The following is a 23130-nucleotide window of genomic DNA, read 5'->3' as shown; positions in this document are numbered from 1 at the left end:
TGTCTGGACTACCAATCATGTCAGCAGGAGATGGTTGGATCATTCTGCCAGCTACTGGGGAAGTCTGCTAGCAGTTAAGAAAGACAAAGAAAAATAATTTGTATTCATATAACACCTTTTATCCCTCAGGATGTCCCACAGTGCATCACAACCAATACATTACTTTGAAGTGTAATCCCTGTTGGCAAACACAAAAGCCAAATTTGCACATAACAATGTTCCACAAACAGCAATGAAATAAATGATCAGTTAACCTGTTTTGTTGATCTTGGTTGAGGGACAAATATTTGCCATGATAGCAGGAGAACTCCCCTGCTCGGCTCCGAATTGTGCCATGGGATCTTTTATGTCTCCTCGAACAGGTAGAAGGGGCCTCAGTTTAATATTTCATCCAAAAGAAGGCACCTCCAACAGTGCAGCACTCCCTTAGTACTGTATTGAAGTTTCAGCCTAGATTATGTGGAAAGTTTAAGTGTGTGATCTTTGGGTAAGGAAGGGGCCAGCCTCAGCTGTAATACCCCACAGGCAAATAGCTTGCAAACACTCACTACCAAATGAAGAATGGAGTAAATAAGGGCTGTTGGCCCTCATGAAACCATACCCCAGCATAGGTAAGTGCCATTAGGAGAAAAAAAGGAAGGACATTGGGGAAAAGAACCAAAATAAGTTGGAAAATCTGACAAACAGCAGCAAAATGTACTATCAAACAGCTGTGTTATTTGCATTTCACTTTATGTTCAACAAATGTTTCAAAATCAGTAGGTCATCAAACAATAGCTTTTTATTGTAACAAAACTGTAAAATCAGAAGAATGGCTATTTACATTGCAATGTCTGTATTCATAAAGGTACATAAACATTAAAGGCACAATTATTTTACAGTACATGGAGAAAAAAATTAAATTAAACTACCTTGCAGCCAACCCCTCTCCACTCCAAACTGGTGTTGAATTCAACACACCTCAATTCCTCAGCGGTGGTGGTAATCTGTGCCACTGGTATTATTTCAGGTATAGTGCTGAGAAGATTAGGTTGGTGGCAACACACTGAAGATACAATACTTCCATTTCTCCCATTAGAAAGTGATCATGAAAGAACTCTTCCCTCCATAGGACTACAATCCAGACAGACATTTATGTTTTTACCTTTGCACAATACTAGGGCAGGAGAGTAGGGAAGAACGAAAATAGCCAGACTAAGCAGCATGAGACTCATGAAAGCCCATGCACCATACTTATTAAAATATTTAAATTTTGACATCTTTAGACCGCCAAATAAAATACCATCTTTCAACTTGTACTTAGTTTTGCACTGGCTCAGAATCTAACAGTGATTAAGGCATTTGTAATTATTTAATTATGTTGTCAGTGAAAATTACATCAGGTTTGCCTTTATATTAAACAGTGAAGTTATTCTCTGACCAAGGAAGGATAAAAATATAAGTTGCTTCCAAGGCACAATTCAAATAAACCAAAGCTGGCATGGCTAAAGTGTACTAAACAAATCAAGTTCTTATTTCTATATATCAGATTTCAACATATTCTACTGGCTTAATGGATCCCTTGTACTTCTGCCAATTTAGAATGCCTATTGATCACTATTTATATCACAAGATGTTTTTACAGCAAATGTTTAATTTCTTTTGCAATCTCCATGACGCAGATGTACATACCTCAATAGGGCAGCAGAAATATCAAAATATTTACCTAGAGCACCTAACTCATTATAAATAGCATAATAGGCTTGCACCCTAAAGGCTGACTTTGCATACAATACAAAGGACAAGCATATTATTTGTTTTTAGCTGAATTAGCACAGCACACACAAAGCTATAGAAGACTGGTGTTGAAATTATCTCTTTTTTCCTACTTTCCAGAGATACCAGATTAAGGTCTGGTTCTGAGTTCCTTGATTCTTTCTCATAGTGCTACATTTCATCTCATAATAAGTTAGCAATCACTTAAATTATTAATATCTGGAAGAAACCAAAACAGTATTTACTCCGAATGGAGTCATATTAGCTATAAGTTACAAACCTTACTCTGAGTATAACTCAGTAACCCAAAAATTATGTTCTACAAGACTTTGTTCTAAAAGACTGTTGAGAACTATGGGAAGAAAATTTCTCAACACAATTCTTAACATGTTCATAAAAAATTCTCATGCTCTATTTTAACAGTCATTAACCTGTTTATTTGAAAATGATGCACAAGTTAACAAGGTTGTTACAAATAACGCTCAAAATAATTTCCACCCCATTTTTTTTTAATCTTTCCCCAAAAGAAGTTAAAAATCTAGATAATTTAAAATAGTTTATATATGTGTAAATATATGAATGAAAGTTAAAAGTACACTACAATATTAGCAACATAAGATACATATCTTCATTAGTATTAGAAAGCCTTGCATTTATATAGCACCTTTCACGACCTCAGGACATCCCAAAGTACTTTGCAACCAATGAAGTACTTTTGAAGGGTAGTCACTGTTGTAATGTAAGAATGCAGCAGCCAAATTGTGCACAAGGTCCCACAAACAGCAATGTGTTAATAACCAGATAATCTGTTTATTGTTTATGTTGTGGGATAAGTATTGGCCAGGACACCGGGAAAATCTTGATCAGCTGATATTTCTGACAAGCAAATGCAAATCAATGACAACCATGTGACTTGCTAAACAGAAATCAGTTATAGGCCCACTTCAGTCATATGGTGTTTTAATACCAGAAGCTGATTGGCTAAAAGCTTGGTTCTGGGCAAAGAAGGGGAGGAGATCAGAATCATGTCACTTAGCACCTGTAGGATGAATCAGCCTCATGACAGGCACATCTCTTTGCTAAAGCACTTCAATTAGGATCTAAATTAAGTAGTTGGTGACAAGTAAGTCTGGAATATGGCACTGGATTTGGGTATCTCACATATCAAGGAGGCTGGCATGTCATAAACTATCTTGTATAGTTTGTTGCACCACTTTGAAGGCAGATGTCTCTCGTATAGATGATGAGGAAATGGTGACTGATAACTGCAGGAGGCACTACCTGGAAGCTGGGTATGTGAATGTACTCATATATCCAGAGCCTGGTGACTCCCTTGATTTGTTTACAATTGCTACTGAAGCTCCTCACCTCCAACTGGTAGAACCCCCATTCAATGAAGTATGCTGTGGTTAGGAAGATGGTGGCAATGAACTCAAACATTTCATGGTGAGTTGTGCTGGTTACCATGGCATCCTGCTATCTACTGTTTGCCTAGCAAGGGTTCAAACTCATGTTTTCAGTTGTCTAATGACTAAGAAATGATTATCCTCCTTGACTCTTTAGGGTCAAGCCTGGTGATGGGAGATGGAACTGAATGATCCTCTGTGGCAGGCTCTGACATCAGATAAGCTGTTGTTGATTCACCTGTAGGGTTTGTCAGGGTAGATGCGTCAATGGGAGCTGAGATTCTTTCACTTAGCTCCAGGTAACATTGAAAACTATTGCCCTAATGGTAGGGTGGTCCTACCTGGACAAGTTGAGGGAAGCTTCCAAAACATTGTGCTAGTCAGTTCTGCGGATTTGGCCAATTTAACTTTAGCAGTAGCCCTATGCATATTTTGGTGTCCCTAAGTCTTTGTTTTTTCCAACCTGCACCTAAGTTATCTGGGCCTAGATAGCTGGAGGAATTTTCAATGGGAGTGTGTACTCTTCATATCAGGCAATGGAAACTTTGCTGATATGGATTTCTCAATAATTTTAGTTTGGTAATAGATGTCTGCACATGTCTGATATACATCAGATATTGGCAATTTCACTCCTTGGATGACTTGCCAAGAAATGATTTTTTTTCACAATCTGACCAAAGCTGGTGAATTCAGCCCCATGTAAAGCCTGAGTGTGAAGGTAATTCAAGCCTGGGCTTGGAACTCAAATTCTTCACGTAAGACCAAGATTGCAGCACTGTAGTCCCCAGGTGTCCATCTGATGAAGGTGTTATATTTACAGTATTCTGTGAAAATGTGTGATCTACTAAAAAAAAATTAAAAGCATGAAAGTACAGTGTGTCAAGAATGATGGACTTTGTGGATGAGATTGTCAATTTAATGACAGTCTGTAAGACTGCTGGACTTTTTATGTGTGGGGCAGCAATTAATTGGCAATATCAATATTTTCACTCTAAGAATTAATAATATCAGCAGAATTGTGATGTTACCATTTTGTTTTGGTTCAAAAATCTTTTTTACTTGTACAAAATAATACAGATGCTGATACCTGTAATATTTATGCATATTCAATATGCAGCAGCTGTTCGAGCAAGTAAGAAGTGATTTTGTCTTTTGTCCAATTGAGAAAATGTGACTGCATCCTAATCATTCAGGAGTGGTGACTGTTGACACCTCTTATCCAATAAAAAGACAGAGTAACAAAATCTAGATTTACATCACATGTGTCAAAATCATTCATTATTTTTATGATAACTGTTTTGTTTCAAAATACATAGTTTTGAAGTCACGCTTTTGAATTGAAATTGCGCTGTGGGATATTACTAACAAACACATTAAAGTGTTCATGTAACATACCTCTGTCTGCTACTTTAACCACAGCATTAAATGAACCCATTTATAAAATGACATTTTATACAAATGTGTTAAAATGTTCATGTGTATAAGTTGCTCTCCTATATTTAGAAGGCATGAAACTCACACACAGGCGTAACTTATACACTATATTTTATGGTCATGGTTTCTCTTGCTTCATTTTGTGACTAAAGACTCACGAGTGTGGCAGGTCCTCCAAAGTATTGACAGTGCACATGTCAGCACCTGTCTTCTTCCAAACAGTCCCTTTAATGATATTCTATGGAGTACGGCTCTGCCTGAATTTCTGCACCTCTGCATCTGTGGTGATTTGAATAGTCGGTATGTCGTTCAACGCAGTGCTTGCCATACTGCACCCTCCTGATCTCTGGTAATTTCTGGTGAGTGTTGTTGCACCGATGGACAAGAACCGGCTCCTTATTTTCTGATTTACTCTTTAGAAGACGCTGGAGAATTTGCTTATCGGATCTTTCCCTTTTAAAGTCATCCTCGTAAATCTTGAGCTAAAAAAGTAGTAAAGCACAGAGTTAGCATTTCGGTGTGCAGTACATTCTGCTTTTTTTTAAGTCCCTCCTTCAATTTATCCCCTCTTCTGAAGGATTTGACTCTTGCTGAGGTAGATTGTACAGGTGCTGGCAGCCTTCCAGTACTTGATCCAAGGGGCTATTCTTCACATATAAACCAAACACTGACGAGCTGTTTGACCGTGAAATGTTGATAAGATGAGATTATAGTCCTTCCCCATTGATGACATGACTTCAGCCATGTGCAGAAGAAGGTGGTTTTAACAAATAAATATCCTGCAGCAATGGTTAAAAATAAAGTTGAAAATTGGAAACGGGTAGGTAGTCGCACTGATACATCCCCAATTACAGTACTCCATCCACACTTGTAAGCCATTACTGCCCATATTTTTTACTTAGTTGGACAATAATGCCACTTGGTATAAAGCCCTGGAAAAATAAAGAATTTAAAAGGGCAGCTTGTAGGAAAATCCCCTCAAACCATAAAATGAATAAAACGGCTGTGCCGGTGTTGAAGTGTGTTGGTGCACTAAAGGGTTGTTTCATGAAGAAGCTGAGTACTAGTATATGTCAATTATTTGTCCCATAGGAAGAGGGTATTGTCTATGCACTGTGTATAGCACAACTGTGAATATGCTTATATAATAGTTGACACAGTTGAAATCTTCCCTCATGGTGGGTTCATGATCTCAGTCAGGTCATCTGGGAGAAATGCTGAGTGGAGGCAGGGAGAATGAGGTCAAAACAGAAATACAGAGAGCAAGTTTTTTGGAGATGCTTTTGCACATCTTTTAGTGCCTGGTTACACAGTAGCATTGATGGGAGCCTGTGAGAAGATCATCTGCCTTGGCTAATGCGGAATAATATTTAAAGAAATTAAGGGAAACAATAATAATAGGGCATTAATTCTGATGACTGTATGCGTCAATGCTTTCTAATGGGGGAAAAAAAGGCTTTTTATCGGCCACCTGGCCAAGAATGAGAGGAGGGAGGAAGGGACACAGGTCACATGACTCACGGTCAGAAGTTCAGTGGAATTTCTCTATCGTGTGTCTGCAATAAGGGGAACAGTCTGTCTCTTGTGAGGTCTGAAAACTCAGAGATATGGACCATAAGTCATAACCAAAGGTTCTTTTAAATAACTTTTTAGGCAATATATGCTTTTAAGAAGGGGAACTCTTCACATCTCAATAGGTCAACAATGACCTAATCCTTTGTCCTGCTTCTTGTAACCTCTGAAGGAACTCAGCTAATAGACTTGCAGTTTTTTACCACAAGGGAAAGTAACATTTCTTCTTCCTACAGTTTTTATGAATCAGAAGTGACAGGTTTCTCAGTGAAACCAGCCCCCCAGCTTTCCTCCCACCTGATGGACATATGATTTCGTAGGAGTATGGTCGCATCATGGCAAATATCATAATATCTGGCTGTGCTGTAGTGTGGTGCAGCATAATTAACGGGGAGCACGCCTACTCTGTAGCAAAACAAGCCAAGTGTCAACTGCACTTCCCTCTCCAACGCACGCCTTGTGTGACACCATATCTCACAGCCCAGCTATGAAGTTAAAGTCATTACATATACACCGTTGCCTAGCAGAAAGTATGTGACCACTAAAAAGTCGGCGTGTGTTCCGTCTTCTCATTTTCTGTCCTATACCCTGGTTATATTATAGATCAACGGTTGCACTGATTCACAAACAGGCTGTACTTTGACTGCCAATGTGCAGTGTAACTTATCAGGATCAGTACTAAAGTAATGCAGACACAACCCAGGGACTGGTTTCACTTTGACAGTGATTTTAATGCATTTTGAAGACATATAACTGGGTCAGTTCAACAACAACAACTTGCACTTATATAGTGCCTTTTAACTTGTACTTATATAGTGCTTTGGGATAAAACATCCCAAAGCACTTCACAAAGGCATGAGAAGCAACAACATCCACTAACCCACTCTCAGCATTTTCAATAAACAGTTAGCTCCATTTAACCCAAAATTTGGTGTAGGAAACAAGTCCTCAAACCCCAAAGCAGTGCTACAGTTGAAAAGTTAAATTGTTCTGTTTAAAATTGCTCTCAACAGTCCAGAAGTGCAGCTGACTGTGAGCAGAAACCAGGTCAAAGCTTTGCTTATTTTAAGAGTGTACCTATACTGCATTGTAGAGCCTCCTTGAAGCAGCCGTGACCTGCCCTGTGGAAACGTGCTCCCATGCCAATCAGCAGAGTGTGTCCTGAATGTAAGATCAATCTGATGGCTGTGCCAGCCGTTCTTACATTCAGCACATGTTCTAGTCACTGTCACAGGAGGACGTTTCAAAAGACAGGCCCTGGCTGTAAGAGGATACTCTGCATTGCTTTTACAATCATGGCCTGGATAAGGAAAGCTTTATCTTTTTCATATGTTCTTATGCAACGAGTTATTTTTCCAAAAAAAAACTATTCCATGCTTTCTTGTGTTCTTACACTCTTATTGGAGCAAGCTTAAAAAACTCCTGACATTGAAACTTCTGGGATAAACCAGTAAGGATGATTAGAAAGAGGTAACTCCACTGTGAACTGAGGAAGAGCCTGTCGAGGGTTATAGGAAGAAGCATGCTAAAACTGCAGGAGAAGTGTGCAGAAAACTAGAGATGCTGAGTGCAAGTTCTCATCAAGTCTTATGGATATGTGATCAGATACTAACAGTGGTGGTAAGTCCATCTGCATTCTCATTACAATAACAAGCTGCAGATATTACAAAATGTTGTGTTTTGAGTGGCCTAATTCTTGCTGGTGGCCTGCGTATATGTGTAGGGTTTAATTAAACCACAGGCAGAACCAAGTCATCAATCTGGCCCTGGCTTACGACTATCAAAAAAAAAATGAAAAGTGAGAAGCTAATCAACATAGGGGTGCAGCAACAACTACAAGAAAACGTTCTGCTTTGCAGAAGTGTTTTTTATTATCTGTGTGAATGGGATTGTCATGATGGATGCTTCACATTAATCGTTCAAAAAGCTGATTCATAAATTTTAGCAAAACAGCAGCTAATATGTTCGACCATTTTACTAATGTTTTGGTGAGTGTAATAACTTCTCCAGGTATATGTTGCACCCTCTATTACTTTGACTTCAGATTACTGATCATTCCCCTTTCTCTCCACTCCACCATTATATGGATCAGATCACCTCTGCCCCATTTGAATTCTGGAAATCTCTCCCAAAATCACTTTGCCTTGCTTATGTCTCCTTTATTCTTGAAAAGCCTCAAAAATCTACCTCTTTGTGCATTCCTTCCTAACTCATGTTCAGCATCCTCTTTCACTTTGTGAAGCACTCTAAGACATTCTTTTACATGAGGGACGCATATAAACACAAGGGCCTAGAAATTGGATCACGCAGTGCCTGCTTTTCAGGTCATAAACGGGCGCTGAAGGGTCTAAGGTGGTGTGCGCATGTTCATTTGCTGTGGTCCTGTCGCCGGCCCCTTTAAGTTAAAAGGCATTTGCACCCGGATCGCGTCCCGATTCAGATGCAGTCCAATTTCTAGGCCAAGTTGTTGAGCACTCTGCTCTGACTCAGATTTCTGGAAGTTTGATTGTGAAAATGCCTCCTTCAGGCAGGGATAGTGAGAATTGATTTCAAATTGCGATCACTGCTGTACAAGGAATATGCCCCATCTGCTTAGTCATTCACTTGAAGAAATTTAACTCCTCCATAGTGGGAAAAGGCACTGTGCAGTACAGTACTAATCCATACATGTGATATAAGGAGGTCCCAGGCTCAATTGTTGGCTCGTACTGATTCGGTTGATCTCAACTGGGGTTGAGAAGTTGGGCCATTACAAATCACCTCAATGTCCTGGAATAAAGGGTGTAAAAATCAACTGGAGTTCACACTCCTGATTACTATCCAGTGATTCCTGATTGAAGTTGTCCATGTGTAGATGTCAAGTGAGAATAGGATTGGCTTCACTACAACGCTCTCCAGTCAAGCTGCCTGCCTCCTTTCAAAGTCTAGGTTTACTCATGCTCAATAGCAAGTTGAGCAAGATACTGCAGGCCTACAGTTACCATGGTCTGGACCCTGGGGGGAATTTGGAATAAGAAAATTGTAACTAACCTGTTCCTGAAGAAGGTTCATTTGAAAAATCATGTCTTCTGTTTTTTTCCTTAGCTTTTCATTTTCAGCTTGAGTACGCTGTCGGTCTTTGCGTTCTGTCTTATAATCAGATTCATAGAGCTTTGTCTATATTTAAGAGAAGGAATTATGAGTCAAATATTTAACACATTCTAGATTAAACCTTATTCATTTCTCACAGTTAGGATCAAAGGCCTATAAATTCGTCCGCACTGCGATCGTATTTCAGGAGCTAACCAGGCTACAATGCCCCCAATATGGCGGGCAGAAAGTCTGCACATATTTCTAGCTTGAAGTGTGCTGCCTGCCATGTTGGCAAAGGACAAAAAATCGTCATTCAATGTCCACGCCTGAAATAGGCGATAGGTCCTTTGCATATGCAAATAAGAGGCCTAATGCCTGTTTGATACCCCCACTGCATTATTGGAGGCAGACGGGCCCCCCCCCCATCCCCGGACTCACATTTAAAGAAGGTGGGCTGCCGCCACTGCCCTCCCCCCACCACCACCCCGATCCCCCCAGATCGACGCTGCTCCCCAATCCCCCCGGCTGTTCTCTGGCCCAGTGCTGAGAAAATCAGCAGTCTGGATCTAATGAAAGACACCGATCAAGCTTGAGATAAATTAAAGAAATATAAAATGGAAGAAAGAAACCACTAAAAGTCATATGATATAAAAGGACAGTTTCCTTTTCTTTCATTTAGTCCTTCAGCCTCTTGTCAATCTGCTCTCAAAACCAATATTTTCCCCCTCCTTGGCCTAGAGAAGGTTAACTTTTTGAATCCTCCCTCACCTCCACGATAAGCATAACTTCTACCACAGATTGACCTTAGGGAAGAAAACAAAACCCCGAGGAGAAAGATTACATCCTACCTGACACACGAGAGCAACCATTTGTTCCCGAAGCTCCTTACATTCCTTTTGTGAGATTCCATTGCCGGGTACATGTAGTTCTGCCTCTGATTTTGGCAGTCTGCACTGACTGTAGTCTCTTGTCTTGTCCAAGATCTGCACGTGTTTTGGTGATGAGGGCATTGCATTTTTATAATCTGTTTGTGATTGGTGATAGGCATCACCTGCTTTATCATCACTTAGGTTTGGTTTCCACGGCTCATCTTTCTAAACAAAGTAAAACTGGTTAAAGAAACTTGTTTTCAGATTAGCTGTAAGTAATGTTTTTTTTCCAGTAATTCTACAGATTGTAATATTAAAGAATACTTTTTTTTATTTCAAACAAGAATAACTTAGAGGGGAAGTATAGACTCCCCTAATACTAATAGCACATAATTAATTAATTTAATTTCCTTTCTGCTCTATCTTAGCATGTCAGTTAATGTGTTCTTGTAAATTTCTGTCTCCATTATTTTAGCACACTTTTTAATGACCTAATGGGGTAGATCCTGACTTTGTGCGATAGTGTAAAACGGGTGATAGTGAGTCGACAGCTCCTTTTTATATCGCTCTCGATTTTGTATTTCCATCAGGTGGTGTTCTACAAAGCACATCTGTCTTCAACCAAAGTTCCAAAGCATGAGTATCACGGGGTTACTGAAGCTCTGCGTACCTTTATAAAGTGTGCAGGAGAACAAACAGACCCTTGAGTACTTTTGTAAAACAAAGTGTCAAACCCAACCAGTATAGCACGGCCTCCTCCACAGAATCATGGAATGGTCTCCTTCAGTGCTGTAACCATTCAGCCCGTCAAGCCCGTGCCGGCTCTCTGCAAGAGTAATCCAGCTAGTTCCACTCCCCCGCCCTTTCCCAGTAGCCCTGCAAATTTTTTCCCTTCAATTACTTATCCAATTCCCTTTTTAAAGCCATGATTGAATCTGCAACCACCACCCCGTCAGGCAGTGCATTCCAGATCCTAACCACTTGCTGTGCTTAAAAAAAAAAGTTTCACCTCATGTCACCTTTGATTCTTTTGCCAATCACCTTAAATCTGTGTCCTCTGGTTTTTGACCCTTCCGCCAATGGGAACAGTTTCTCTCTCTCTCTACTCTGTCTCGACCCCTCATGATTTTGAACACCTCTATCAAATCTCCTCTCAACCTTCTCCAGTCTATCCACGTAACTGAAGTTCTTCATCCCTGGAATCAGTAAATCTCCTCTGCACCCTCTCTAAGGCCTTCACATCCTTCCGAAAATGCGGTGCCCAGAATTGGACACAACACTCCAGCTGAGGCCTAACTAGTGTTTTATAACGGTTCATTAGAACTTCCTTGCTTTTGTGCTCTATGCCTCTATTTATAAAACCTAGGAACCCGTATGCTTTTTTTAACCACTTTCTCAACCTGCCCTGCCACCTCCGATGGTTTGTGCACATATGCCCCCAGGTCTCTCTGTTCCTGCATCCCTTTTAGAATTGTAGCCAGGGGAACAGTGAAGTCATATTACAAACACACCCTGAGATAATGTGATGGCCCAGAATCCGCTGCACTGGTGATATTGGCGACGAATGCCCTAAGTTAGACCGTTGCGCTGTCCGATTCTCTGCAGTGAGCACAGCGGCGGATTGGGAGCAGTGCGGCCAATGACTGATACGCATCCAAGGTACCAGGGAGCAACAAAGAACAGAACAACAGGGATGCATTTAGGAGTAATGGCTCTGATCTGATAATGTGGGGATGGGGCATAGTACATTCAGACAGAATGTCCAGGGTTGGATTTAATTTGATTTAAGATTTCAATGAAGTTCCTAGAACAAGTCCTACCCTCAGGCAACCTGCAGAGCGATTGAATACTTTACTGATTCTGGGGCCTCCAGCGCCATTCTGTAATGGTCTAAAGTGGCTGCAGCGATCACAGTAGCAGTAATTCAGCAAACTCGATCTCGCCCTTGGTTTTAATGGGGGCGGAGCTATGATAATTAACTGTTCAACTTTTTCGGCAAGTGTCTCTGTGGAGCAGCGCAGAAGTTCCAGCAAATTATGGTGTGACGTAAATAATGGCATACTCACTCACGCATAATTTCCTGGAATTTCTGCACCTTTAATAATGGCGTACGTCATAGATCTATGGCACAAGTTTTCAGCAAATGCAGACCCATAAATTTCTTAATCTTCAGGTGATTTTCATACCATACCAAATGAAAACAGCCTGCACTTGGAACTTTCTGTGGCTGGGAGTATAGTACAGTAATACCTGCACTGGTACAGTGGTATTCTGCTACACAAGAAGGAATACTGGAATGAACAGAGTGTTCTATATTATCAGCAGTCACTTTAAGAAAAAGCACGACTGTGAACTTTTGACATATAATTATTCGTGTAATGGGGAAGGTCAGGAGTTCTTTATTTGCACAATACTGCGAGTAGAGTAAGGAGATCTTAATTTGCACTTCTTGTAGTTATTAAACCTATTTTATTTAATTAAAGTACCATTGTTATTAAACTTATTTAACTAAAGTACCAGGAGTTTGACTCAATCACATACCATAGAGTAGGAAGTATGTGAAATTACTCACTAGAAGTAGGTTAGCCTGAATTAAGTGTCGAATGAAGAATTCCCCATGTTGCAGTCTATACATTATTTTTTCTTTTGTTAAAATATTATAAAGCACATAATTTACCTTGTCTTGTTGCAAGGTAAAATGGGAAACATTTTTTTCCCTCTACCAGATGACTTCACATGCTGGCTCAAGGCTTAATCCTGGGTCTGTCTAACTACAAAATAAATGCTTTTTACCACTGCACTGCAGGCCTGTAACAATGGGTTATATATTTTTGTGGAACAGACCATTGTCATTGGCATATGATTACATTCTAGTTCCTAGTCTTCCACTCATTCGTTAAGAATATGGTGGGGGGGAGTTGCACATTGCTATCATACTCGATAAGACTTTAAAACATACTGCTTAGAGCATAATTGAAGTACTGTGTACAATGCTCATCATGCTTCAAAAGGGATGTACATGCACAGAGAATGTGCAGAAATGACCAAGAATGATCCGGTGTAATGGGGATGAGCCAGGAGGAAAAGTTAGTAGAAGTTTAGGCACTACAGTCTACAAAGAAAATTAAGAAGAGATCTTATTGAGGTACATGGAATATTAAATGTCATCGGTAAGGTGAACCCAGAGTATTACTTCATGTTGAGCTAGGTCAGTCAGACTGCGGGATATACAGTTAAATTAATGAAAATTAACTTTACAGCGGATATTAGATTTTAAAAGAATCTTTACTCAAAGGGTGATAAATGTTTGGCATTATTAGGCCAAGAGATTTATTATTAACGGCTGGTCAAAAACTATCATTGTCACTGCTTCTGGGATTTTTTTGCAGTGATTGGGCAGCAAATTGTGTTCCGTATGGTTAAGTGTAGAAATTCGCAGGATACCACATTGCACCAAATTTTTTGTACTAGGAATAATTTATTTAGAATTAGAGACATGAAATGCAGTCGGATACAATATTGATGAGCTACAATACTAGAAGGAATGAACTTTGATGGACTGAAAGGGTCTTTGTCCTTGACTTGGGGCTAGATTTACATTCACTATGAAGGGCCGATTAAATCTCATCCAGCACATACTGTTAAACTCTATTCCAGCTTTTTACAGGTTAGAGACTTACCACCAAGGGTGGGGGGATTCTCTCTCTCATGCTGTGTAATTTACTTTCCAGTTGTCTCACATATTCCTGGAGCTGTTGATTCCTCTTCATCTCTTGGATTAAGGATTGCTCATAATACTCCCTTTTGCGCTAATTTCAAAATGAACAAATTATATTAAATACATTTTATGCACTGATTAAAGGCAACATGAATATCTGGTTCAAATGTTGTCAACCTGATCAAGTGAGCCTGCTTAGCATTAATTAGCAAACAACATTTTTGGCCCTATATCCATTCAGATATGGAGCTAGGGTTACTGCACTAATACAAATATTGACAAATGAATGGCAAGGGAAACTACTACCACAAGTAATTTAAGTGAGAGATTCTGAAATTCTTAGTTTGTTAAGACTTAGATAAACAATTAAACTCTCTGGAAGATGAAAGAATATGTGTCCTATTAAAATACAAAATTCTGAACTTCTCAATTGACATTGTCAAACTACTGACCCATAGCAACCACTAAAATTCCCCAGAGGTTAACTTGGGGAAACTGTCTGTATTGTTGTTGAATAATTGGACAAATTAGGAACTAATTGTAACTAAAACTATCAAGTAAATAAGGAACTAGACACATAAGCCAACTGTGTCAGCATTTTCACTGTGCTGTCTGCTTGTTAACATTTGCTGCCAAAAATGAACAAGGCATTTAAACTTCCCACATTGTGCTAAAAGTCTCTGCATAATGCACCTCAGCAAAATTCTTCTGCGATGGCCATATTGGGTGCTGCTGCAATTGTGTTCTGGTCAGGTGCTGATTTAAGGCTCCCAGCAAGTAAACAGAACTTATTTTTACACTATTATAGCAGTTTGCTGCCAGTAACTCAGCACATTAGAAATCAATAAATGGTTTAGTCATTTTAATGTGCTGGAATATTTAAAAATAGTAAAACATAAATATATTGGCAGTCATACAATGCTGCCAAAGGATAACTGTTTGATAATACCTGCTGAACAATACAGGCATTCCAGATTGAAGCACCATTATTAACAGAACGGAAAATTAACTTCCTGGTTTGTGTGGATTCTGCTGGCTCCTCTGATTGCAACATGAAAGGTGGGGGGGATCTGGGTGCAACTGCCACAGTGTGGGGGGAGAACACGTCAAGAATGTTTGTGAGGTAAAGCTAAAAATGAAATATTGCTGGATGTATAATTTGATTGAAAGTTCACCTCACAAAAGCTTGCAGCAAAGTCAGAGTCCAGTGAAATCCCCACTCAGCTCTCACCCTCCCTCATTAACCTGTTCAGCCATGTTAGATAGTAGCAAAGCTGTTATAACTCTCTGTGTGATGTTTGTGAGATGAACAGCTCTGTGCCACTTGATTTCCCTATCACCACCCCCGATGTGTAGCTATTCTTAATGAGGAAGCCAGAAAGAGTGACGAATAGATCAGAGGCCACAGTATGTCAGAGAAAGTGATACCAAAGGGCTTCGACAATAGTGAAGTCTACAGGGACACCTTTATTTCATAGGAACAATCATATTTGAATCTAAATTGGGCACAACTGTGCACTTTGTTTATAAATATACTCCTGTGGCTGATTTTTCTGTTCTCCCTGTGCCTGAGCACTGGGCCCAGCACAGCACACCCAAAGTGCACAGAGCCTGAACCCATGCCCCCCCCCCACCCATGCATTTGGGGGATCAGGTCATTTGCATTGCCCCAATGTGCCCCATGGCATGGGCCTGCACTCAGAATTGGGGGTGGAAAGCCAGCCACTGCTGCAGTCCTGAGAGGCAGTGGGATTGGCTTTTGGCTGCAGGGCCTTCCTCATGCTAAACACAGAAAATGAGGCAGGAGTGCCAGGAATGTTCCTGCCCACCTCATTTCCATACGTGCACATAACCTACAGCTATCACAGCACAAGCATTCTGACTGCATCCCCTCCTGGTGGAAAATCCAGAAGTCCTGAGGCAACATAAAGGGGTGGGGACTTGCCTTCATGGATCTCACCCCTTTTTCCTGTGCTTTGCATCTGGGAAATAAGTGTTGCTCAGGGCAAAAGCCACAGAAAAATCGGCTCTTATACCTCTTAAGCAATTCAGAGTTTGGATTCAGTTTGGTATTCAACTTCAGTGCATTTGAATAATTTAAATCATGGACAGAAAGGCTTCCTGAGAGGGACTGGATGACACCAATGTCTAAGGGTCTTCATTTCCAGCCTCCCCCACATCCACAAGACACTCCAGTGACAATGTGTTGAGGGAAAGCAGTTTCTCTGCTGTGCTATAAACGAAGTTATTTAGCCAGCTTTCTTGAATACTTCTGAACTAATGAACAAATTAAATAGTATTCTGTAGCTAGACAACTGGATTAAACCAGTGCTCAAATACATGGTATGAATTGGTCACAAATGTAAGCACAACTCCAGTTAAACAATGGCTAGAGAAGTTTTTTTGGATGATTGTTTATCTGACTGTGCTTGGATTTTGAATCTTTTGATAGTTCATTAAATCTGTCCCTAATTATTGATTAAGACAATTTTGAGCTGTCCAGCCAGTTCAACTTGTCTTGCAAGAGTAAAGAAAGAACTTGTATTTATATAGTGCGTTTCATGTCCTCACAATGTCCCGAAGCGCTTCACAGCCAATGAAGTACTTTTGAAGTGCAATCACTGTTGTAATGCAGGGACACATGGCAAACAATTTGAATACAGCAAGGTTCTACAAACAGCAATGAGATAAATCACCAGTAAAACTGTTTTAGTGGTGTTGGTTGAGGGATAAATGTTGGCCTGGACACCAGGAAATCGTCCCTGCTTTTCTTCGAGTAGTCTCATTTACATTTATCTGCGAGGACAGGTGGGGCCTCAGTTTAACAACTCATCTGAAAGATGACACCTCTGACAGTGCAGCACTCCCTCAGTACTTCACTGAAGTATCAGCCTAGGTTATGTGCTCAAGTCTCTGGAATGGAGCTTGAACCCACGACCCTCTGACTCAAAGACGAGAGTGCTTCCACTGGGCCTAAGTTGCAAGTTCCAAGAAGTTTCAATGTGGATCACACTATTATAATACTTCAAATTCCTGAAGAGATCCACCCAGGCAGAATTGGAATGTTTAATGTTTGGTCAATTATGTTGTTCTTCAAGGTACTGTAATGTTATGAATGCCCTGCTTTAAATAAGGAATTAAGGTTAATCGCTGCAATACAGATGGCCTTTGCTGCTGTTACAACAGCATATCTGGCGACAGCAAAGCCAGTGCTGAGCTAAATCCAACCCATCACAATGTTACAGTTAATATTGTCCAGAGACTCAGTAATGTGACCTTCATAACAATACACTTGAGATAAAGAATCCACCAATGACTCTATTCAAAGTGATATTTAAAAAATTGTAGATTCTACATGTCTACTATTACCATCTTTACTGTGACTGAACTTGTGTTGCAAGAGCAAGAAGCTGCTGTGCATCAGTTGACTGACATCTAGCAAGAAGTAAAATAAATGATGTGGGCTTTAACCAACTAGCAGGTCTAAAGATTATTTTATTCTTAAATACATACCTTTTTAAAATGTACTTTCTTTCAGAAAATATAACTCAACATGTTAAGATGACTGTGTTCTGAGGAGAAAAACTCTCTTCTAAATGAGTGGGACCCATTACTGTATGAGGTTACCAAGAAAATTACACATTCATCCCACAAACTGAGACCTGGTCATGATTATGATTATGATTTTGCATCTTACTAACCTTAACCCTCTTTTTAAAGTAGCACTGTACTTGGATTCCAGTTATAAACATAGACTTCTCAAATGGGGTCATCAGTAGAGACCACTGTTACTGAAAAGAAACATATTCTTTCCATGTAGACTTTCAAAACATTCTCGAAGTGATACAATAAATGAAGCAAAAGTTGATCGGCAACTTCAGAAAAGCTGATACAACTCACAAAAAGCTGACAACTTAAGAACAGCCTTTGTGTGATTTATGGTTAATTTTAATGGAGCCAAAATTCCTCATTTACACCTGGATTATGCCCATCAGTACATTCCAGCACTGATCTTGCCAGAGTTTGTGGGGTTAGTGGGATGACACCTCTTTTGCATGGGGCAGGTGGTACAAGCACCACTACAGGTGCATATCTTTGGCAATCGCCTGCTTCATGTGGCTGGAAAATCCATGTCTATCATTGAGTGGGGGTTGTCCAGTCCCCACCAGCCAACCGTGGCCATATTCTCCCTGCCCCTCTATGTAAGGAGACCAATCAGTTTAAAAAAAAATCTTTTAAAACTGACTCACTTTTCTTCAAGGTCCAGGCTACTTTCTAGCCTCGTCCCCACACTGACACATCTGGAGACTGGTACACGTCAACTCACTCAACATATTGCCCTTCACAAATGCATTGGGTTCTGACTGAACCAGGCGAGTGACATTTAGATTTTCAACAGGCCATTACTTACCCAAAAGTTACGTCATCTTGTCACTCACCCACATCCAACCCTCAGCTATCATGGTCCCACATCCAACCAGATAGGCCTCACTCCTTCTGTCAGTGAGCTCGCAGTTCTAATGGCTGGGATTGCCAGCTGTGCAGGAGATCCTGTTCTTGAGAAAGTTCCTGCTTACAGTGTACACAGATGGCAATCTGGGCCATTAATGCTGGGAAGAGCAGGCCCATCTGGTATATAAGCCACTAGACTCAAAGAGTTGGCTAGCGGGTTAGAGCAAGGTCCCAGTGACACTGATTTGATATGGAAATGTTGATCAGGCCCCCAAAATGCTGACTGTCAGTGCAAAGCACTAATGTTTGACATCTATGAGAATAGGGATTTTACTAGAAAACAATACGCTCTTGAGTAAAAGTTATTGATCAGTATTTCCAGTTGGTGGTGCTGCCCATACCTGCTCATTGTCCAGTTTCTTGGAAAGTGCACTTGCATGCTGATTGGTATCTGAAACTTCCATCTGTAGCACTGCCAATCTTTGCTGAAGTCCTGTTGTAGTTGCTCGATAGATCTGGTCCCAGTCTTGGTTGAGTTTCATCAGCTGAAAGAAGGTTCATATGATAAGAATGGAAGCAGGTAATCCATATTACCTGCAGCCCCAATCTCTAGCTTTCCCTTTTACTGTATTATATCAATAACTGGAGATAGAATTTCCTGATCAACTGAGCACCATGTCTTGGTAAACTAGCAGTAATGACCCAGCGGTTGATACTTCTTCATCATTTCTAAGGGACATGGATTGCACTGATTGGCAGATTGTATCCACTCTATCTGGAAAATTGTTTCTCTGCATCTATCCAATAAGTTCCTCCCCTTGATTTACTTTTAGTTTCCCTTCTATCATTGGTATTTTATTCTCTTCCTCTGCTGTGAAAATGGATACAAAGTACTTGTTTAATAAATCTGTTATTACCTTGTTGCCTATTACCGTATCACCTGCATCTGTCTTTAATGGGCCCACACCTCCTTTAGCCACTCTCTCTCTTTACTGTCACTCACCACTGCCTGCACCAATACCTGCTCCTGCTCCATGGATACAACACACAGAGAAAAACTCTATCCCCTGATCTCACTCTACAGTCACATTACCCACTGCCACAATTGTCAACTGTGTTAAACATTGCTTTCAACTAATCCATATGAATGTACCATGGCAAGTTCCACTGCCACTCATGGGCCTCATGCCCAGTGTACAACCTCGCTCCCTGCTGTTGTCACCCAACTCAGAATTATGCTGCAGCACACTCACTCTCTCAGTCTGCGATCAACTGCATTGTCTCCCTGCTGTTTTCCATTCCCTTTCTTGACAATTTGTTTTTCATGTGCATCCACAGAGAAAAAAAAGGTAAACCATAACAAGCTGAACACATCCAGCAACCAAAAAATAGATGTTCTGTCACAAGCTTCTCCAGTGGGTCGCAGCCTTTGGGAGTATCATGTCAGCTGACAATGATAGTACCCCAGCTACAACCTGCTTTTCCCTCGACTCACTATGAGCGATGCCAAAGGAGATCTACCAGTATTATAAAATAATGTTAGGGTATACATTATCCCTCGACACACACACCTATAGGATTTTAAGGGGCAGAATTCTGAATGATCAAAACTTCAAATATTTGACAACTAACCTGAAATGGCTCACTTTGAGTCACTTCAGTTTTTGAGTTGAGCTGAGCACTTGTACCTGTGATATAGTTTCAGAGTCACGCACATTCATTCATGTTGAATGGTCTTTAGTCAATGTGACATGTACACAGAACATCATTTAACTACATAATGGAATGGAATGAAAACACAATGTGGTCTCAATGCCTTGATATGGTGATCAACCCCTCCCACAATGACATTTGTAATAATGGACTTGACTTCCCATTTAATTATATGTGCTGTCTTGATATGCTGGCAACACCATTGATGTCTCAGAGGCAAGTTTCCAACCAAGTATATCAAAACATAAATACCCTCAAGGCATTTTAATGACTACATGCTTGACTGATTTTATTTTGTAGAGAAGAGGACTGTGCTAATTACAAATTTCTGTCTGTGTTGCTCTTTGCTCAGAAGGGAAACTCCAGTGGAGTGTTGCTCAATAGATTTTGCCTATGCAAATTATCTAGCGTATGTAAGTTGCTTAACAAAATACAGAAGTGCAAGAGGACCAAATACCTCTTTGTTCATGCGTCTCAGTTCAGTGTTCCTGTTCAGCAGCAGTAGTTTCTCCTCGTCTGCAGTAGTGACACTCATGCTTTCTGTGATAAAGGTCACATTCTCCTCATCTCCAAACTCATTTGAATTTTGGATCAGTTGGAATGGATTATTTGGTGTTCTTGAGACACTTTCTCTAAAAAAAAAATAACATATTGTTTAATATCAGTGCTCAGTAACCTGGGCAACTGTGGGTCTGGCAATCATATAACATGATAAACTAGATCATTAATAGCGCAATACTTAAAATATCTGGTAGATAATTATGGATCAGAGGCCAAAGTTAATCTCCAGTACAGGGAAATTCAAACAGTTGTCAGTAGAGGATAAGTGCACGACTTTCCCATCAATGAGAAAAACATGTTGTTCTCCTATGAACTATGGTGTTCTAGACTATCCAATAATATTTCACAATCCCCAATTGAGGTATTTTCATTTCAACCTGGATTTCATCCAAACACGGCCATTATTAACACTTCCAATTTTTAGATTATTTCAAAGCTGCAGTTCCTCACATTATTTTACACAGTCTTAAAGCATAATGCATATGGCACATGGATAACAGGCTCAGCTTCTAGTCCAGACTGAGCCATCAAATCATTCAAACACCACTTTTCTCAATAAAGAGGTCAACTTGATTGTCAGGAACCATGTGACTGATCGAATATCCAATATTCATTTATAGTTAGATTGATGCCGTTATCAGGTTAACCTGATGCAGAGAATAGTTCTTGTTTAGTAATGTATATCTTTAAACCAATGATATTTTAATAAACTCATTGGGCCCGATTTTAGCACCCGCTACCGGGTGCGTTCTCGGAGGGGGGGCCACGAAAATCCCGAAATCCAGGTGCGGGACCGGATCGCGCCTCGATCCCGCCCACTTCCGGGTTCCCCGATGACGCGTCGGCGTGCGCGCGCAGCCCCCGCTGGTGGGAATCCCGCAGGCAATTAAAGCCAATGGGATGCCACTTGAGTGTATTTACTTTGCTTGTTCAGGTCATTAACTGACCTGATTAAGGGACTGTGTGTGATTTTGGATAAACATGGGACTGTTTCCCACACTGGGGGAAACACTCCCAGTTGAAATGGACGTGTTGCAGCTGTCAGCCTGTGGCAGCTGCAAAGGTCCATTTGACAGGTGGGGGGGCGGGGGGAGACCCTCAGCCATTGCAGGAGGCCGCTCTGTCACTTGGGACAATGTTTGGCCTCCACCACCCTCCTCCTGATGGTCGCAGTCACCAACCTGCACACTTACCACGGGGTCCGGAGACATGTACCTACCTTGCGGACCCCCTCAGATGTACATCTTGCGGATGGGGGCCACCGTAGCTGCAGTCATGACCTCCTCGGAGGGCGAACAGCATCACCAGTCTCACCAGCCTCGCCATCCACACCGTCCACCTCTGACACGTGGAGCTCCACAACAGAGTGCTGTGACACATCCACCTGTACAGCAGGAGGGAGGGCTACCGCAGAGAGAGATGCGTCGCAGAGGGCACTACCCTCGCCACAGGGTCCACAGACCGAGGCTCAGCCTCCTGGACCTCTCTGAGCAGCAGTGCACACGGAGGCTCAGAGTCAGTCGACATGTAGCCGTGGACATCTGCAGCCTCTTTCATGCCGAACTGCTCCTGGCTGGCCCGTGCACCATCTTCCTACCTGTCGCTGTCAAAGTCACCACTGCCCTCCCGAACTTCTGCTCCACAGCCTTCCAGGCTGCAACCGGGGACATCCCCGATGTCTCTCAGTCGTCTGCGCAGAAAAGCCCTGCAAATACACCTACACCCACTCTGCAGTGACACACTGGGTGGCATCAGTGGTGGGTCCTCATCGGGATACCCAGGAGCGGGCATTATTGCACAAACCGGACAGGATTCGCGAAGACATGGCAGTAGTGGTGCCAATATAATGTGTGATGTGAGTTGTTCTGAAATTCAATATAAGTAACAACCATGACAAACCCTCAAACACCCTTGTGCATCCCCTTCATGCTCACGACACGTTTGCCTTACGCTGCCTACTGCACATATGTGATGCATGCCCTGTGGCTGCAGCACAGGTGGTGGCAGGTTGAGTGAGGCTGGCCGTGAGAGAGATGCACGAGAGGGTGAGTATGGGATAGAGCCATGAGATTGTATGAGGATTGGGTTGCGTGGTAGTGGCGGGATGAGTACTCGCGAGGTGAGTAGGTGCAGGTAAGATGAGGATGAGGTTTGAGTGGGTATGAGGGGTGATGTGACAGAATAGTGTTGGCAGTGCCGAAGGAGATGTGGGGTGGGGGCAGTGTTGTGGCAGACGGAGTGTAGGGGAAAGACTACGTGTTCTCACTGTGGCTGACCTACTGAGGTCATTGGAGCGCCTCCTGCACTGTATGCAGGTGGGCGATATGTTGGTGGCGCAGGTGACCTCCTCTGCCACCTCGAGCCAGGCCTTCTTGGTGGCAGAGGCAGGCTGCTTCCTCCCGCCCGCCGGGTGGAAGATCTCTGTCCTCCCCCTCCTCCTCACCCCATCTAATGATACCTGGGGTGAGGCATCATCAAACTGGGAGCAGCCTTCCCCCTGGGCTGCTCCATGCTGTAATTTTTGCTGTTTGTGGCAGCATCTGTCAGTGGAGGACTGCCCCTTTAAATAGAGCGCCTC

General features: G+C 41.5%; 1 protein-coding gene across 1 annotated transcript in view; it reads right to left on the bottom strand.

The window, feature by feature from the left end:
• Window positions 1-763: 763 nt before the first annotated feature.
• si:ch211-153b23.7 (TNFAIP3-interacting protein 3) overlaps window positions 764-23130 on the bottom strand; it is a 34724-nt gene continuing 12357 nt past the window's right edge. Inside the window, exons 2-7 of the mRNA XM_067996985.1 lie at window positions 20449-20623; window positions 18680-18823; window positions 13789-13917; window positions 10088-10333; window positions 9198-9323; window positions 764-5077 (exon numbers count right to left, since the gene is read on the bottom strand). Coding sequence (XP_067853086.1) covers window positions 4823-5077; window positions 9198-9323; window positions 10088-10333; window positions 13789-13917; window positions 18680-18823; window positions 20449-20623 — 1075 coding nt within the window. The 3' untranslated portion in view covers window positions 764-4822. The remainder of the gene's footprint in view (window positions 5078-9197; window positions 9324-10087; window positions 10334-13788; window positions 13918-18679; window positions 18824-20448; window positions 20624-23130) is intronic.

The sequence above is a fragment of the Heptranchias perlo genome, chromosome 15, assembly GCF_035084215.1.
Source record: "Heptranchias perlo isolate sHepPer1 chromosome 15, sHepPer1.hap1, whole genome shotgun sequence".
NCBI lineage: Eukaryota > Metazoa > Chordata > Chondrichthyes > Hexanchiformes > Hexanchidae > Heptranchias > Heptranchias perlo.
The sequence above is the reverse complement of the archived record's forward strand: the minus strand, read 5'-3'. Positions and strand labels throughout refer to the sequence as shown.